The 20,000-nt window shown below is 45.5% G+C and overlaps 1 protein-coding gene across 1 annotated transcript in view; it reads left to right on the top strand.

The window, feature by feature from the left end:
• The window catches only part of LOC145414840 (zinc finger protein rotund-like), a 369,204-nt gene that overhangs the window by 284,711 nt on the left and 64,493 nt on the right, over positions 1-20,000 (top strand). Inside the window, exon 4 of the mRNA XM_080284261.1 lies at positions 6,484-6,758. Within this exon, the coding sequence (XP_080140387.1) occupies positions 6,484-6,758 (275 nt within the window). The remainder of the gene's footprint in view (positions 1-6,483; positions 6,759-20,000) is intronic.

The following is a 20,000-nucleotide window of genomic DNA, read 5'->3' on the forward strand; positions in this document are numbered from 1 at the left end:
CAAGTATGTTTTGTTGTCTCGCTCTCTTCTTTGTGTATCTCTCTCTCTCTCTCTCTCTCTCTCTCTCTCTCTCTCTCTCTCTCTCTCTCTTTCAATAACACATCCAAGCAAAAGTAACACACCTAATCCAACACAATATCCAAATACCCAACACAATATCCATCTCCCCTTCAAAATACCCATATCAAGTTTCCCTCACACGTAGTTTCCACCCAATTCGTGACCACATTAATTTCACGAAGGTTTTGATATTTAATTGGCAGTGACGGAGGTGAGGTCGAGAGGGCTTCTGCTGAGTTGAAAGGCGCTGTTGGGCGAGGTCATCATTTTATATCTATTCTGGGCGTAACTTGACATTTTTTTGAGCTTCTGATATCTCGTAGTGAAGGGGTTTAATGAAGGCTGTATCTAACCTCTCCAGTTAGAAAAATATCCCCTAAGTTGAAGAAAATCATAAGAATACTTTAAAGGAAATGATGTAATCGTATTGCACGTATTGCAGAGGTTAATTAGCACTGAAGGAGGCAATGGTGGGTGGGTGGGGGCTTTTGCAGAGTTTAAAGGTCCTGCCCTTACCTCCTCCACCTTCACCTCCCTCCACCCCCTCTCTCACACACCCCTACGACCCCCCTCCCTGCCCCTTTGCAGCTCCCTCCCTATACCCCCCTCCCGATCTTACCTGGACTCGTATTCATGAACGATCTCAACCAGTTCTACTATAATCAGGTCTGTAACTCTCTCCATAACAGTTAAGGTATCATCAGGAATTCTCTAGTTTTGTCCTATACTTGACTTTACTTCTGGCCTTTAGTTCCTTCTTCCTTGCATTAAAAGAAAAAAATAATCATTCTATGTTGGTTGTGAAGTGTTTAGCAGTGGTATGAGCGAAAATATAATAAAACTCTCATTCATAACTTAATTTCGTTTATTCGTTTGCATAAAAGACTTCCTAGCGCTCTTCCTTAGTGATTTATTTTGCATATTGTCCCTTCCTGTCCTCTTGTGTGCCACTTATATTTTTTGATACCGATATAGTTTATCAGAATCGTACAAGAAGATTATTAGTGTTTTATACGCAAAATAAATCGCTCAAGAAGAGGTGTTACGAATTCCTGTGCCACTTGAGAGCCTTAAACTCCAGAGGGTTTGTGAATACGCCCCCTGGTTCAACCTTCCCGTATAGAGCTGCACCGGGACCGCTCTCAGTTTTTTCTGTCATTCCTTGACATTCCTCCCAAGGATATTCGGTTTGCTCTGACACCCGCCCTCAGCCTGCAAGAAGTGAACCGGGCTTGTCCGAATGCGTCCACGCCCTTTGACTTCCTTGCATGAATCCGGATGCGCGGGTGGAAAAACGGGGTGTGATATTTTTGGATGAAGGGTTGTTGCCGAGGTCCGGGTGATGGGGTGGATTTTGGAGGCCTTGGAGTGGTTGATGGGGAGGATATTTGGGTGTATTTTAGGGTGTGGGGGGCGTGGGAAGCGAGGGTCGGGACGCGCCTGGGTAGAGTAACCAGGAGGGGGACAAAAAGCTGCACTCGAACGGTAAGGCCCTAAGTTGGCGGACCGTTCAGCCTCCCTCCCTCTCCCTCTCTCTGTCTCTCCCTCCTTCTTTCTCTTCCTCCCTCCCTCCCTTGTTTATACCATACACCTGCCTCCATCCCCCCCTCCCCCCAGCCATCCTACCTACGCACCTTCCCTCTCATTTTGCAGGTACAGGTGGGTTGTCTTGTGATAGTGTGTGTGTGGGTTTAAATTTTTTTGATGTGGGGGAGGTTGGGGGTAAGTTTTATTCTCTCTCTCTCTCTCTCTCTCTCTCTCTCTCTCTCTCTCTCTCTCCACCTGTTTTCCATCCCCCTACGCACCTTCCCTTTCGTTGTGGTTTGTCTCTCGAAGCCATGTGTAGGTCTGAAATTATTTGTGTGTGTGTGTGTGTGTGTGTGTGTGTGTGTGTGTGTGCGTGAGAGAGAGAGAGAGAGAGAGAGAGAGAGAGAGAGAGAGAGAGAGAGAGAGAGAGAGGTTGTGTGGGTTTATCTGAGTTTTTTTTTTTCCTGTGTGAGAGAGATATTTTCGTTCCTGTTACTGAGTAGATTAATTCCAGAGACTTGATCCCCATTGTATCTATTTTTTCTTTCTTTTTTTTCCTTGGTTCAGCCTCTTTCGTAATGGTTGCCTGTTTTGAGCCTGCCCATTATAGGTCTTGTTTACTCTGCTGGTATTTTATTTTTTATTTTCTTGTGTATTTTCACTTTCAGCTTCCCTTTTTTTTTCTTGTCTGCTTATTTGTTAGATCTTGACGTGAGCTATTTATTTTTATTTTCTATTTTTTTTCCTTGGCGTCCTTATCGCTCATTCTTAATTCATACTCATACTTTTTGGCACACTCTTGCCCTTTATCTCTTATGAATTTTCTTTTTTCTTTCTTTCTCTCCCTCTTTCTTTCTTTCTCACATTCGTATCCTCCTCTACCCCTAGTTTGTCATCTTTATCCCTTCGGTGTTATCTCTTTTTTTTCTCACTCTTTCCGCCCACCTTCGTTTTCACTCTTACTTTCCTGTAACCCACTTGTTTTTTCTCTGTTGTGTGCCACCGCTCTCTTCTCTCTTTATGTTTAAGCTGCCCTGACCTCTCACTTGCTCTCTTTTTCACTTGCACTCTCATTCTTTTTTTTTCTCACTTTCCGTTCACCCTCTTTAATAGTCATACCCTTCATTCTCACTCACTTGCCTATATTCTTTCTCCTCCGTACTGTCTTTCACTTTCCATTCACCTTTCATCTCACTCTCACCTGCCACTCTTCTCCACTAGACCTCTCTCCTGTCACTCAGTCTCACTCTTGTCTTCCACCTCCCTTTTCTTCTGTTAGCCTTCCCTGCCTCTATCGTCCCCTCCCCTTCTTTTCCCTTCCCTCCCCTGCCCCTAATGTTCCAGGTCCTTCTTTCCTTTTTCTCCCTCTCCCCTCTCCTCTCCTCCCCTCCCCTCCCCTCCCACCCCTTTAACAATTCTCGTCTTTCCTTCATCTTCCCTTCCTTTTCCCCTTCCCCTTCTCCACTTTAAACTTCCCATCATCCTTTCTTTGCTATCCTTCCTTCACTCTCCGTCCTCTTCTTCTCACTTACCATCCTTCCATCACAGACCCCTCTCCTTCCTTCTCCTTCACCTTCATTCTTTCACGAATCTCCCCTCCCTCCCCTGCAGATCCCCCCCTCCTCCTTTCCTCCTTTACCTCCCTTCCCTTCACCCTCACCTTCCCGCCTGTTTGCCTGCTCTCGTTGCAATGGGAGTCGGAGGCCGCGCTTGCAAAAATAGCAGTGTATGTTGGGTCTTGTGACTTGCATGTGTTGATTTCCTGGTGGGAGGGTCGTGCTTCCTAGTGGAGACGTTGTTATTAATATTCAGAATAACCACACTGTCAGCGGGGATGGATGTGTGTGTGTGTGTGTGTGTGTGTGTGTGTGTGTGTGTGTGTGTGTGTGTGTGTGTGTGTGTGTGTGTGTGTGTGTGTTTTATGGAATCCCTTTCATATAATGACTTCGTTTTGGTAGGTGAATCATTAATTGAATCAGACATTATGATTTCTTTTTATGTTTTGTAGGTGAGTCATTCATGTACTCAACACATTATGAGCAAAAGTACTGTACTGCTGTGCATGATTTTTTTCAAAGAGCTCTAAGGCAGTCGCTTATACAACACTTGCAATACGATGATATCCATTTTTTGTTTGTTCTGACTACTGCCTATGTACACTACTGACCCAGGAGAGACGTTTAGTACTCAGGGGGTTAAAAATGAACTCACAAACCCCTCATTTCGATATCTTCTTTTAAAATCGAATTCATTCCACGGTCAGACGATTTTATTCAGGTGCAGGGAGACTCCTCATTGTGGAGAGGTTGACCAAAGTGACAGTGTGAGGGATGAGAGCTACCGTATAGAGTTAAGGTTCCTGGGTTCTGAGTGAGTGAAAGCTGGGCACGAACCCCTCCCCACCGCCTCCCCATTCCACCCCATCCCACCCCCTCTCTCTCTGGCGGCGTGGCTGTTCTCAGTGAATAATAGAGCTGGTGGTAGAGAGGTTAAGGGAACAGGGCAATGGATCTTACACCCCCACTTACTTCCTCACTCTCATTTTCTTATATACTACTGGACTCATTCTGGTTTATATGCTCGTATACACCACTGGTTTTCCTCTCCCTCTTGGGTCACATGCCTCCCCACGCAACCATCTACTCACTGGCACAGTCACCCATTTACTCGCTCATACACTCACTCACTCACTCATGTACTCACTCACTCCATTCATTCACTAACTCGATCCATTCCTTGTCTTACCTCACTCATTTTTTACTTAATCCTGCACCTACCTTTTTACATCACTGGCTTTTCTTTTTCGTTGAACCACACTTCCATGTTCACTCACTCCACTCATTTTCCTCTCTTTCGCCTTCATTTCACTTAGCACATTTTGGTTTCTTCACTTACTTTCTTGCACTTTTCATTTTGTTCTCTTATTTTGACCATGCCGGCCACCCACCAACTCCCATTTTTCATTTATATTATCCTTATTTCATTTCTAGTCACTTCATCCGTTCTCATTTTTCTCATAGTCCTTCAGTCCCACTTTGCCACATATGTCTGATTCCTAGCCCACAACACCCTGCCTTCCTGCTGAACCCCATTTACCTGCCTACTCCACCCTACCTCTTCCCATTCTCCTTGTCCACCCACTCCACCCCACCTCATTCCTCCACCCTACTTGCCCTTTACCCTACCTCTTCCTCTTCTCCTTATCTACCTGCTCCATCCCACCTCTGTCCCTCCATCTTACCTACCCCACACTCTACCTCTTCCTCTTCTCCTTATCTACCCACTTGACCCCACCTCTATTTCCACCCTTTTCTCTTTACCAGTCGTCATGTCTTACCTCATCCACTTCTAACTCGACTCTCCACATAAGTCCATCCACCACACCCTTGCCCACTTGTTCTCTTTTCCATTTCCGTCTCTTGGTCATCATTTCTAACTCCACCCACTCTTAGCTCACCTATTTCCAGTTTCTCCACCCACTTCTCCCACTAACACTATCCATTTTTATGTCCTGTCATCCTACTCACTCCACTCATTTACACCCCCAGCTATTTTAGTTTCTTGGCCCACTATTCAGCTCCACGCTCTCTCCCTCTAAATTATCTATCCACCTCACCTACACATACTATCCATTCTCCTCCCTGTCACCTTGTTCACTCCACCCATGACCAGCTCCACCCAATCTAGTCTCATCACATTTTTCGGCTATCCATTCTTAGATTTAATGCATCCACCCTGCTATCCATTTTCCTGTCTGTTACCTTGTTCTCTCCACCCATTTCCTTCTCTCCTCCTTCCAGCTTCCAGTTTCGTCAACCTCTCTTCGTCTACTCACCCATTCAGCCTGTTCATATTACCCATTTTCCCCTGTGTGTCATTTTACTTTACCCATTTCCAAATCCATTTTATCCACTTCCTCATCCACTTCTCCACGAACCATTAAACTCCACCCATGTTCTCTCTGTCACTCGGCATCCTCAACGCCTCCACACATTTTAGCTACCCATTCCAGTTTCTCCACCTGCCCGAACCACCTTGTCACATCCACTCACCCGATCCACATTTAGTTCATCCATCTAAGTAATCTATCCATCAATCTATTCGCCCTTGCACATTCTGCTGCCACGACTACAAAGATTTTTTTTTTTTTGCATTTTATTAGTGTGTGTGTGTGTGTGTGTGTGTGTGTGTGTGTGTGTGTGTGTGTGTGTGTGTGTGTGTGTGTGTGTGTGTGTGTGTGTGTGTGTGTGTGTGTGTGTGTGTGTGTGTGTGTGTGTGTGTGTGTGTGTACGTCAGAGAAGAAACGGGTCAGAAATGAACTAGATACCCAGCTTCTATGGACACCTTGGGAGGGAGGGAGGGAGGGAAGAAGGTAGTGGAGCGTAGAAAGCTAGAGGGGTCACTTTTACCTTCCATGGCAGCAGCCTGTAAGTATATGGTATAGAAATGACAAATGGAGGGTTAAACTGCGACACATTCCTTGTAAATAATGACGTGGTTTAGTTCAGTTGTTGATACTGTTAAGGATACTGTTTTTTACATCTATACATCTAGACATCGATATTGATAAGGTAAACGTTTAACTATACGAGTATATTGGTGCATCTGTATAAATGTGTGTTTTTAGAGATTATTCGTAATGAAGGCGTACTTATATAGGGATGGAAGCGCTTGATTCCAGTCCAGACTTAGATATTTTTGGAAATATTTTACATTATGTAAAGGCTTATTAGATTATCCATAAACATTTGGATATTCATAGTTAAAATTTGTATTTATACACGTTTTATTTTTTTTAGATTATATTATAATTTTCAACACTTATCCCCAGTCTTTATGAGGGATGTTGTCAATATTTGCTATTGCCAGCTTCTTATCTCTTCTCTCCTTCCACAGGCCACCCCAACAGCCTGGACGATCGGCTAGATGGGCGTGGGCTGGACGGGCGTGGAGGACTAGAGATTCCCCACAACATGGCGCCGGCGTCCCTCTACGCCCGCAGCAACGGGTCGGCGTCGTCAGCCTCGCCGCCCACGGTCTCAACGCCATCCATGCTCATCGTCCCACAGCCCATCAACGCCGCTAAGATGCCGCCCACGCCCCCGGGTATAGGACAGAACCAGGCCAACAACGGATCGGCGAGGAAATACCAGTGCAAGATGTGTCCGCAGGTCAGTACCCGTCGCCGTTGTTCAGGTACGATTGTGGACAAATACTGATCCACCTCATAACCAAAAATTAATGAGACAGTAAGTAGTGACTATCGAAACCCAAATAATGTATATAATTTTTGAAGCCCAACGACCATTTCAGATCATTATCCTAGAGTTATATATTTGACTATAAAGTGGAACATTATTTTTGTCCGCAATTGTACTATCACATTCAACCCGCTGGCTATGCTATTAGGGTGAAAGGTGTTACATTATATAATTCTCTGCTCGTAATTAGAAGACTTCACCTGGCTTCCGGAGACCTATAAAAACACAATTCCCGCCTTTTCTACACTGTTTAGTAAGACATCAAACTACGCTTATGTAAATTCGTGAAAAGGGGAGAACGTGTTTGTGTAGATGTAAAAACTTATCAGCCATATTTCCGGTGGGTCAAGACATCTCACACAAACCTTGTAAAAACTCGTGTGCAGATTTACATGTAATCTTGAGCACATATGAGCGTTCAGGCGTACTGGAATTGGAAGATATCTATAGTGTACACGGCATGGTATTTTTCTTTGCGTATTGTGGTAGGGGGGAGGGCATTCTTGTGGTTATTATCGTGTGTGTGTGTGTGTGTGTGTGTGTGTGTGTGTGTGTGTGTGTGTGTGTGTGTGTGTGTGTGTGTGTGTGTGTGTGTGTGTACTATTCTGTAGTGTTGTTGTTGTTGTTGTTGTTGTTGTTGTTGTTGTTGCCCTAGTTACTGTTATGGATGTCGTCATGTAATTGATACTAACTCACCCCTAGGTCAGTTTAACCCCTTCATTCCCTCAACTCATTCATCACCTGGCACACACCACCTCTTTCTCTCTCTCTCTCTCTCTCTCTCTCTCTCTCTCAGCAGTAATTTTCGTCCTATAGTTTTGATTTTTTTCTCCTTTGTCCTGTAAGTCATCAGTTAATTATTTTCTTGTAGTCTCTCTCTCTCTCTCTCTCTCTCTCTCTCTCTGTTGCCCATCTGGTCAGTTGGCCTCGGGTAAAGCCAAGAAGTGAGGTCTCCCCCTTTCTCCTTCACTCCCACACACGCCCACTTCTCTGCCTCTCTGTCTCACTCCCATTTCTCATTCTCTCTAACTTTTCTCATCCTCTCTCACTCCCACACACGCCCACATGTCAAATTCTCTCTCTCTTCTTATCCCCTCTCACTGCCACACTGACAACTCTCTCACTTCTCATTTCACTCATACTTCTACTGTCTCACTCACCTTTACTACCGTGAATGTTCTGAAATGCACATTCTCTCTCTCTCTCTCTCTCTCTCTCTCTCTCTCTCTCTCTCTCTCTCTCTCACACACACACACACACACACACACACACACACACACACACACACACACACACACACACACACACACACACACACACACACACACACACACACACACACACACACACACACACACACACACACACACACCACCACACACACATTTCCTGCCCCACCCTACCGTGCTCGGTTAACCGGTATCTCACCCCTACCCTTCCAATCCACTACCCCCACCCACCCCCACACCTTCCCCACACCTCCCACCCCACCTACTCCACTCCACTAGCTTATCTACTGTTACTCTTCCTCTCTTTCTCTCCCCCATCCCACTCATTATCTATCTCCCCCCATTCTGTCCAGCCAACCCATTAACCACTATCCCTCTGGCCAACCTACTCATATCTTCCATCCAACACCCATCCATCTACCCTGCACAACTACCTGTCTGTCTGTCTGTCTGTCTATCTATCCCCAGCTTCACCTGTTTTAAACCCACCTCGACGCAGCCCTACCCTACACCGCCTATCCATTCACCACTTCCCTATCTCGCCCATCCATCCACCACTTCCCTATCTCGCCCATCCATTCACTTACCCCCACCCAATCCTACCTTACCTCACCTAGCTCGCCACCCATTCACTTCTACCCAGCCATACCAAACCTCACCCACCTCTACCCCACCCATCCACCCACCACCACCCTATCTCACTCATCCACACCCACCTATACCCTCCCACCCATCCAACCCTACCCCACCTCAAACTGGTTCCCCCTACTCCGCACCCATCCCTCTCTCTCTCACTATTTCTTCCTCCCTCTATCCCAGCCCCTCTCCTCTCCCCAGCCCTCTCTCCCCTCCCCCCGGCTCACTCGGGTACTAAAGCAGTGAAGGTTGTCTCTCTCTCTCTCTCTCTCTCTCTCTCTCTCTCTCTCTCTCTCTCGCCACGCTCGAGCGACAATAGTGGCCACACCACACCACTTCGTATAGGTCAGAAGTCCTCTAGTACGCTGCCTGTCTGCGGTCAGAAAGAGAGAGAGAGAGAGAGAGTGTTTTGAGAGTGAGAGATAAGAATGGTGAGAGAAATAGGGGAGAGACAAAGTAGTTTAACTAATACTGAAGTAATGAGATTGAATGAAGAGAAAGAGTAATGCTTTGGATGTATGAGAGAGAGAGAGAGACTGGAGAGGAATGTGGCTGGGTGTGGGTGAAGAGAAAGGAGATTAGAGCAGACAGACTACCGTGGATGTGAAAGGCCATGTGTCTGGATGAGGAAAATTAGTAATGGTGAAAATAACGAAGATGATGAAAGGGACGGCAGGTACTAATCTGACGGCAGAGTATTATGAGAGAGAGAGAGAGAGAGAGAGAGAGAGAGAGAGAGAGAGAGAGAGGAGGAAAAATAGAGCCATATGTCTCTCAGGCTTGTTCTAATTCGCCTTTTGTTATTTATATTGAGGAAAAGCCTTGAAAGGTAGCCGGAGGGGGTTTAGGTCGCATACGTGCTGCTGGTGGTGATTGTGGCCGGGTAGTTCTGTCGATTTTTACGGTAGGTTGCGTTTGGGGGTGATTTTGTAACAGAGAGAGAGAGAGAGAGAGAGAGAGAGAGAAAGAGAGAGAGAGAGAAAGAGGGGGTGCTATGATTCACCAGCATATTGGTTTTGTATCTTATGCGTTTGCTTCTTCCTGTTTTGCGTCCTCCCCACCCCACTTTATTGTGATGTGGAATGAGTGCGGTGATGATAACTGCTATTGATTTTCCTATTTGTTTATTTATTTACCACTGAGTCACACACCACGACAGGGGGAAGGTCCTGAATGAAAGGGAAACCCACCATACTGTCTTGTGGCCGATTCATTTCATATTTGGCTGTGTCTTCATTGATATTCCGAGTGCAACCTTTACACACCCACACCCACACACGCATGCAAACTCCACCCGCTTTCCGCACGCCCTCCCATCCCTCCCTTTACATCCTTACCCTCCTTGTCTCTTTCTATTTTTCTCCCAGTTCCTTCCAGCCATCCCATTACCCATTATCCCTCTTATTCCCTACCCTATTGCTCCCATGCAAGCTCCTCCTTCTCCCCCCACGCCCTCCTATCCCTCCCTTTAGTTTCTCATTCTTCCAGGCTCCTCCTGTCCTTCCCCCATTCAGTCTAGCCATCCTGTTATCCATTATACCTTTTATTCCCTACCCTACTGCTCCCACGCAAGCTCCACCCGCCCTCCCCACGCCCTCCTATCCCTCCCTATAACCCCCTCCAGCCTTTCTATCCTTCCCTACCACCCTTTTCCAATGAGTTATGGGAGGGATCGTGGACCTCCTCACTCCATCTGCCCATCGCCACCTTATTTAATATCTTATGCAACCGATCATTCTCTGCTACCCTGGGGATATGGTTCTCCTTTTTTTTCTTTTCCTTTTTTTCTTGTTTTAGGGTAATCGGTGGTGCTGGGAAGGCAGTGGAAGGGGTGGAGGCAGGAGTATAGGTTAAGGGGACCGGCAGCAAGAGAGCGAGGAAGAGAAGGAGAAAAGCATCGGTGAAAAAAGGAGAAAGAGAGGCAGTAAGGGAAAAACAGAAAAAGATGAAGATGGGGGGAAAAGAATGAGAATAGTAAAGGGAGGAATGAATAGCCAAAAAAACTTGTCCCTAGCATTTTCAACGAGTGTGAATGAAAGTGCTTAGGAACAAGAAAAGACATATAATATTAAAACGTGAATAGAAATGGAAACAGAGAGAAAGGAATATTAGCAGTGAAAATGTGACGCCCAGAAATGAAGTTAGAAAGAGAGTGAAAGCGATAAAGTTTGTACGATGAATGGAAGGGGAGATAGAGACAGTAGCAGGAAAAGAGAAGTAGAACGCTAGAGAGTCATAGAAAAGAGGCATTGTAAAACGAAGTAGTTGGGAGAGGAGGAAAAGGGCGATGAAGAGGAGAGACAGTAGAAAAGAGGTAATTACAGTGACAGAGAAAATACAATGACAAGAAGTGAGATTGTAAGAAAAATCCTGTTTACCCGAAATGAGTTGATGAGATGAAGAATTAACATAACTGAAGAAGGAAGCGGACTTGCAGTGATAAAAGTAATGACAATACCGTAGACGACAGGGGAGCCAGAGAAATAGTAACAGACTTAGAGAGTGAAATAGGAATAACTGAAATGATTCGTGAGAGTGGAATGCTAGTTAACACGAAGTAGGTGGAGGCAGAGACGGTGTTGGTTGGGGTCCCAGTGTTCCAGCAAGACTCCAAACTGGTCCCTCTGCTGTCTAATGATACAGCCGAGTCTTATCACCTATAGGATGAAAGTTACCCGGTACAGCCTAGAGCGACGCAAGGGACCCACAATCTCTCTCTCTCTCTCTCTCTCTCTCTCTCTCTCTCTCTCTCTCTCTCTCTCTCTCACACACACACACACACACACACACACACAGAGCTACTTCCACCATCATTGCAACTGCCACTATCTTTCAACCTCTTCCATTAGCACAAACTTTCTTATGTTTCTCTTTCCCTCACACCATCTCTTCCAACACTACCACAGTCCTACTCATATTCCTCTCTCTCTCTCTCTCTCTCTCTCACAACCACTGCAACCATCACCCTTAGGCCCTACCACTATTTTTTTTTTTTTCTCATAGGCGGGGCGCTGACATTTTTTCCATCTCGGGGACTACGGGAAGATGATTTACACTGCCCGGTCAGCTGTAACTTTTTTTTTTTCCTCCCAGCAGTTTTTTGTTTTTTGTTTTGTTTTTTTGTTTTTGCGATGACTAGTAAATGGCGTGTTAGAGGCGAGAGTAGACTTTTTTTTTTTTTTTTTTACTTTTGACTGGCTTTGTAGACGAAGGAAAAGTTTGCTTTCTACTGCTGTTTAAGGAGAAGTGTTTGCTTTCTAATGGCCTTTGTGTGTGTGTGTGTGTGTGTGTGTGTGTGTGTGTGTGTGTGTGTGTGTGTGTGTGTGTGTGTGTGTGTGTGTGTGTGTGTGTGTGTGTGTGTGTGTGTGTGTGTGTGTGTGTGTGTGTGTGTGTGTGTGTGGTTTGCCTTTACCCTTTGACTGTGTTTACTTATAATTTCATTTCGTTAAAGTTAGGCTCTTTCATTCATCTCACATTAACTCACCGCAGCAAAAAGGGTTATCATCTATCTCGCTTAACCTTTTGCTGAGGAGTTAAGCTCAGAGTAGATGATTTTATGTAGCCGAAAATAACTTACCGGAAAGAAAAAGAGTTAAACCTTTGTTGTCACTGTCGACTTGTTTTGTTTTCAGCCTATGGATGACTTTATACTGAGTGACAAGCCAAATGGTTTCCTGTACACCAGGAAACCATTTACTAAGCTGGGTGGTAACCATATAACCAAATTAAGGTGCCTGGTGGTTTAGTGGGTAATTAAGGCACTCCAATCGGATTGAGCCGGTGAAGGTTTATATCCAAGGGATGGTTGAGGTTTATTGCTCATGTAATGCCACTCAGGGATGAGTGAGACTGGTCACTCTCATCTTAAATGTCAGGACCAACTTGCCTAGCCCCGGGTCCTACACTCCTCATGGGGCAATGTAGGATTGGATGAGGGATGAGGGATATTTTGTTTTGGAGGGGATATAAGACAGACGATTTTATTAACCGAGTAAGAATTCATAGTGTCAGGGAGTTGAAGAAAATCGTACTAGTTTTATAATTTCGTTTGCTTTTACGGAATGGTTTGTCCAAATGTGTTCCAACTATGAATGTCTCACTTTTACTGAACGTCCTTGTGTACTGCGCATATGCTTAGTGGAAATGAGTGTAAGAGTGGCATAGACTGTGGCGGGAGGCTGGGAGGGAGACAGGGAGAGAGAGGCAGGGTGGAGGGAGGGAGGGAGGTAAGTAGAGAGGCATGGTGGATGGAGGGAGGTAGGGAGAGAGAGGCAGGAGTGAAGGGCAGCAGCTAACTACCTCCCTCCTTCAATTCCCTCCCTCTTTCTCCCACTCCCTGTTCCTCACCATCCTTCATCTCTTCCATTCCCTCTCCCTGTTCCTTTACCTACCCCTCCATTTCCCTCTTCCCCACCTCCTCTCTCTGTTCCTCACCATCCTTCTTCTCTTCCATTCCCTCTCTCTGTTCCTTTACCTACCCCTCCATTTCCCTCTTCCCCACCTCCTCTCTCTCTCTCCTTGTCCTTCCTATTCCCTTATCCACTTTTTTTTTTTTTAATTTCCGTTCCTTACCTTCTGCCTATTCCTGTTCCTCTACCTCCTGTCTTCCTGCTTCACCCTTACTCCCTTTCACTCTCCGTCTCCCTCCCCCTGACTTTCTCTCTTCCCATTTTTCCCCATCACTCACTATTCCCCTCCCTCTCCGCCTTCTTTACGTCCACTTCAATCCTTCTCCTTCCATCCTTCTCATCCTCCACCTCTCCCCATTTTCCTTCTTCACCCTAACCATTTCCCTCCTTCTCCACCCCTATTTACCTCCACCTCAGTCCTTCTTTCCTATCCTTCTTCCCAACCCTCCACCTCTTCCCATCCTTCTCCCTCTCTCCTTCTCCTCTCCATCCTTCTCCCTTTCCTCCCTCCCCCCTCTCCACTCCAGCACCCCGCCCGCAGGCCTGCTAATCTCCACTTTACAATACCTTTTGGCCATCCCGGGGCTCACGCAACATTCCCACCCCTTCCCACACTGCCACACTCCTTGCCCATTACTCTTCATATCACACCAGAGATATAGATGCAACGGGGCAGCATATAGAGAAAAAAATAGCCACTTAACCGCGAACAGATTTAACCACTTAACTAGACATCAAACCGAACCACTTAGCCATATTAATGTCTTCTTTAGGTTCATTCAGTGTCATCTGCAGACGATTTTATTTAGTTTACGAATATTCTCTCATACTGATGGGATTAATGAATCTTATAGCCATTCTCTCCAGTTCGATAAATCCCTTCTAACAAAACAGAGGGATTAGATAACAGCAGAGGGCTGCAAGTAAAACAAGCCGGCTTAGAGAAAAAGGAAAAAATGAATAAACGTAGGAAGTGTGAAAATAGAATGAAAGAGTGAAGATAGGACAAGAAACGAGAGAGAGAGAGAGAGAGAGAGAGAGAGAGAGAGAGAGAGAGAGAGAGAATGGAAGGCTCACACGAAACGAAGGTAGAGTGAAAAGAGTGAAAAATAGAGCCACACCCAAGCCCATTCACTCTTAAAAACACGATACTGTAAACGAGACATTTTAATAGACCTCTTTTAAGAGCGAAAACAGGATGGAATAGCCCAACGCCCGACCCGTTTTCTCTCTCGCCTCCTTCCTTCGTCCGGTTTTATATCACTGTTACTTTTTCGCCCTGCAAGAGGTGGTAAGAGTTTCGACCTGGCGTCCTTCTCGTAAACTTTCTTGAGCTTAAAATGTGTGTAAGATTCCTGGTTTATACTTTTAACTGCTTCTGTCCAATGACGACTTTTTTTAAAATATATTTTTTGCTAAATTGTTAACTTTACCAGGCCATTTTCTTTAATTTAGGGGAGGCTTTTCCAATTGAAGTGTTAGATATAGCCTTCATTAATCCGTTCATTATTAGAGGTCTGTCCAGAGGAAATCGCCTGAAAGTAGCATGAACATAGATGAAAATACGTCATTGTACCGTTGGCTTAAATTTACTGGTACAGTTGCCAAACACTTCACAGCCAGCCTTGTTTTTCTTTTTGTATAAGTTGTGTAACAGATCCCTGTTTTACACTTCTATTTTTCACCTGCATTTACCAAACAATTTACAATCCAGCTAGAGTGAAAATGAAAGGAAAAAAAATACACCCAAGCCTAATAATTTCCTCTGATAAGTCACTTCTGTATAGACCTTGTATTGTAAAATTAATTATGAGCATACATATAAAAGCGCTTTAAATCAATCCCGTGCAAAAAACAGGCCCAGGTATGAGGGTGAGAGTGAAGGTGAGGAGGGGATGAGGGAGGCGGGTGGGGAGGGGTCTGAGACAGGGGGCGATAGCTACACCATATAGGGGTCTCTTGGCAGGTCTTATCACGCACACAGTTGCATTTTTCGTGACTTCTCAGAGCCTCCCCACCGAGCCTTGAAGACGGCGTGAGGCTGTGGACGGAGGAGGTGGAGGGCCTTCTATGCACCTGCGTGGAATTATAAGGCTCCCTGACACCTCTTCCTTAGCGATTTAATCTGTTTTTTAGTATTCTCTTGTTGTTTCTATACATTTTAAGATCAAAGTACTTTCTGATAAGCAGTAGGCGGAAATAAAACTGGTTGAGAAGGAGAAGCAGGGGTTCCGGGGAGCCTTCTAGGAGAACGAGAACATCTCCCCCTTCTCTCTCTCTCTCTCTCTCTCTCACACACACACACACACACACACACACACACACACACACACACACACACACACACACACACACACACACACACACACACACACACACACACACACACACACACACACACACACGCACACACACACACGCACGCACGCACACACACACACACACACACACACACACACACACACACACACACACACACACACACACACACACACACACACACACACACACACACACACACAACATTACTTTCCTCATCTCTTTACCATTCTTATCATCTGTCTTCTCCCTCTCCTCCTTTCCCATTTTCACTTTTTACCTTTCTGTCTCCTTCCTTCTCTCTTCCCCTCTTCCTTTGTCTCTCCCTTTCTGGCCAGGAGAGGAGAGAAGAGAAGCGAAGCGGAGAGGAGAGGAGAGGAGAGGAGAGAAGAGAAGAGGAGAGGAGAGGAGAGGAGAGGAGGGTACACAGTTAGAAGGAGCCGGCACGTGTAATCTGCCCCGCATAGGTCGGCTTGCAAATCATACAGTGCCCCCAACACCGCTCATTACGGCTCTCCACAGTATAAGGTGCTGGCTTGGCTTGGAACGGGGCTTGCTGGCTTGATGAGGCTTTGATTCTTGGACACTGGCTTGGTTGAATGTGGTGGTGGTGCCTTGGTCCTTGACGTCTGTTTAAGATGTGGCTTAAAGGTGGTGGTTTGGGCGGCTTGGGATATGATTGGCTTTGTGGTAGGTAGGCTTGATTCTGGTTGGATGTGGTGGCTTAGGGGTGGAAAACTTTACAGCCTCCCCTCCCCTCCCCCAGCACCGGTCACTGCTGCTCTCTCTCTAAAAGATGGTGGTGGCTTGGCTTGTGATGGCTTAGTGGCATGACATTGTGAGTTATTCGGTTACTCTGGCTCGGTGATTTGATGGTAGAGGTCATTCTGGGTTGGTTCTTGAGTTCCTGTTTAAGACTGGATTAGGATATTTAACTGATAACTGGCTTGATGGGTTGCTTGAAAGTGTCTTGATTACGAAGTTCTTGCCTGAGATGTGGCTTGGATTTGCATTTTTTTTTTCCAGTTGTGGCTTGGTTATTAATGTTCCTGGCGTGAAATGTGGCTTCATTGTCTTGTGTTCTCAGCTTGAGATCTGGCTTAAGTGTAGAGTGTTCCTGGCTTAAAATCTGGCTTCATAGTCTTGTGTCCGGGGCTCGAAATGTGGGTTGGGTGTAATGTGTTCCTGGCTTGAAATGTGGCTTGGGTGTACAGTAATCCTGACCTTTAGAGCGGCTTGTACTTGGATTATATTTAGCTGGGTGTGTAGCTGACCGTACGATGTTCTCTCCAAGTTAAATGCGGATGAAGGCTCGCGTAACATAGCTTAATTTGTGGCCACTCCCTATAATCTTCTTTGACCTACTCTCGCCTCGTGCAATAGCCTTTTCTTGGACTGACTTACCTCGGGTAGTTGAAATTATGTTGACTGAAGATCACAGCGTTAAATTATACGCTTCAACCTCAGTAACTCAAAAACGAACAGCGGGTGAAAGTAGCATTTTTAGTGAACGCAACCTTTTTTGTGTGTTTGTCACCTCTGGGTTAATGTTCTTTGGCTGTAGTTGTACTTTTTTATGCTCGTTTAAGCAAGTGAAAATCTGTGTAAAATTAGGGAAGTTCGCTTCAGGGATATGTCTTTTTCTTTTGAGAGAGAGAGAGAGAGAGAGAGACAGACAGACAGACAGACAGACAAACAGACAGAGAGAGAGAGAGAGAGAGAGAGAGAGAGAGACAGACAGACAGACAGACAGACAGACAGACAAACAGACAGAGAGAGAGAGAGAGAGAGAGAGAGAGAGAGAGAGAGAGAGAGAGAGAGAGAGAGAGAGAGAGAGAGAGAGAGAGAGAGAGAGAGAGAGAGAGAGAGAGACAGACAGACAGACAGACAGACAGACAGACAGACAGACAAACAGAGAGAGAGAGAGAGAGAGAGAGAGAGAGAGAGAGAGAGAGAGACAGACAGACAGACAGACAGACAAACAGACAGACAGACAGAGAGACAGAGACAGACAGACAGAGACAGAGAGAGAAACTTCTTCCTCAAAATAGTGTTGCTTACAGATGGTGTTTTTGTACCAATAATCTGGGCATTTCTCGACACACCAGGATATTTGTAAGTTTGTCTCCTAAAGATCTGTTCAGGGACAAGCGAGGACACAGAAATATTTTTTAATACCACGTGTACTTACTGAACTGAAAAGGTGTAAAGGGATTAAGGAGCACTGTTAAACGTGTGTGTGTGTGTGTGTGTGTGTGTGTGTGTGTGTGTGTATTATAACTGCAGTCGTGTGTGTGTGTGTGTGTGTGTGTGTGTATTATAACTGCAGTCGTGTGTGTGTGTGTGTGTGTCTGTGTGTGTTATACATGCATTCTTGGATGTGTGTGTGTGTGGCTTGGGCGGTGTGTTTCAGATGTATAAAGTTTCACATCGTTTCACATCATATCAAGCACAGGGATCTCCCAGACGCACCTGCTACACCGCTTTTCACTCGCCTCGCTCTCAGTAATTCGACCTCTTCAACTTGGCCGAGAAAGGTAGACGAATCCCAAGCAAGCAGGCAGGTAAGCAGGCAGGCAGGCAGGCAGAGAGGGTGAAATTCCACACGACGCGGACCAGAACCACAGGGATCTCTCTCTCTCTCTCTCTCTCTCTCTCAATGCAGATGCCGCAGTATATACAGTGAGAGGGATATTTTGCATAGTGCGGGTGAGGGTGAGGATTACGTTGATCGGGGATTAGGTGCAGCAAAAAGATAATTGACTTCTAGATCCATATATATGTGAGACTGAGGCTTGTTGGAGGCTGTGTTAAATTTGAATAAGTTTGATGGAACTTAATGGCGACTGTGTTATTTTGTGTTATCTTAGGCTGATGGAGATTTGGGTTATGCTCAGATTACGTTTTATAGATTATTTTTGGGCCTTGTTAGAAGTGTAAAGAGAACCTTAAAATGGAGATGAGCTTTGCAGGACAACATACCGTCCCTAAGCTGAATAAGGTTCCATCGGTAGCAAGAATTTTGGAGGTACAATATTTACTGTCGTCTGGGGAATATTGGAAGTTCTGAATAAAATCTAAGAGCAACTAGGATTAAAACAGCTAAGATTTCTATTCCCATCAGAGGGTTTAGCACAGAGTTAGGGAGGTACTGATAGAAGTGGAATAACTAGTAGGTGATATAGAAGTGGAATAGCTAGTAGGTGATTTAGGAGTGGTGATATAATAGGTGATATAGGAGTGGATTCGCTAGTCGGTGATATAGGAGTGGTTTAAGTCGAAATGAGGCTGATTATGAGCCGGTGATGGAGACCTAAGAAATAGTGAGAATTATAATGAGCCCCGTGATGATGGTCAAGCCTCACTGGGCGGAGGATGAGGGCGTTGTCAGGAGTTATCAGCGTGGTATAAGGAGAGACTGGTATCAGGACCGCTAAGGATGGAATGGGGATGGTGTTGGGGATGATTGAAGGCGGTATTAGGGTAGGGTAAGGACTGGTGAAACCAGAATGTGACAGTATTAGGAACAGTAATGACAGTATAAGGACCATAATAAGGGTGGTGAGAAGAAGGGCAGATGGTATTAGTGGTTTGGTGATGAGGCAAGCAAGAGCGGTGTAAGGGTAGTATAAAGACCAGAATGAGCGACATTAGGACCAGTATAAGGATAGTATAAGTGCGGATGAAGTGGTATGAGGGATCTGGTGATGGGTGAGTAAGGGCAGTAGAAGGGAGTAGAAGGGCAGTATCAGGACCAGTAAAGGCAGTATCAGGTCAGTATAAGGGTGGATAAGGTGGTATGAGGGACCTGATGGTGCGGCATATAAGGGAATGAAGACCAGTATAAGGGCGATATCAGAACCAGTATAAGGGCAGGAGAGGTGGATAAGAGATATGGTGATGGGCGAGTAAAGGGTGTATAAGGGCGATATCAGGACCAGTATAAGGGTGGTATCAGGACCAGTATAAGGGTGGTATCAGGACCAGTATAAGGGTGGTATCAGGACCAGTATAAGGTGGTATGAGGGATGTGGTGGTGGGGCGAGTCTCCCTCATCACCGTCATTATCATTAACTCGTAATTATCATGATGTAAGACAGGACGCTCCACTGGCTTAAGACCGGGTTACCCAAGCACTGGTGTGAGAGAGAGAGAGAGAGAGAGAGAGAGAGAGAGAGAGAGAGAGAGAGAGAGACTAGGGGGGGGACACGAGAGGAAGAAAGGGAGAGAAGGAGGAACAAATTAGGAGAAAAAAATGAAAGTTGAAAGAAACCAAGAAATGGAACGAAGAGAAGAAAATTAGGAAAAAATATTAGGAAAGGAGAAACGTAGAAGGAAATGGAGAGAAAATGAGGGGGGTAGAGATGGAAATGAGGAAGGGAGGGAAGGAGGAAATAGAGTGTAGGAACCGAGGAAGGAAAAATATGAATATGTTGAGAGGAAAATTGGCGGAGGAAAGGAGAGAACTACATGGGGGAGCAAGAGAAGGAAAAAGACATTTGGGAGAACAGGAAATGAGGAAGAGAGAGATGAAGATCAGAATGGAAAAGCTGAAAGAA

The sequence above is a fragment of the Coenobita brevimanus genome, chromosome 101 (genome assembly GCF_032717465.1).
Source record: "Coenobita brevimanus isolate Jiangsu-jjx chromosome 101, ASM3271746v2, whole genome shotgun sequence".
NCBI classification, from domain to species: Eukaryota; Metazoa; Arthropoda; class Malacostraca; order Decapoda; family Coenobitidae; genus Coenobita; species Coenobita brevimanus.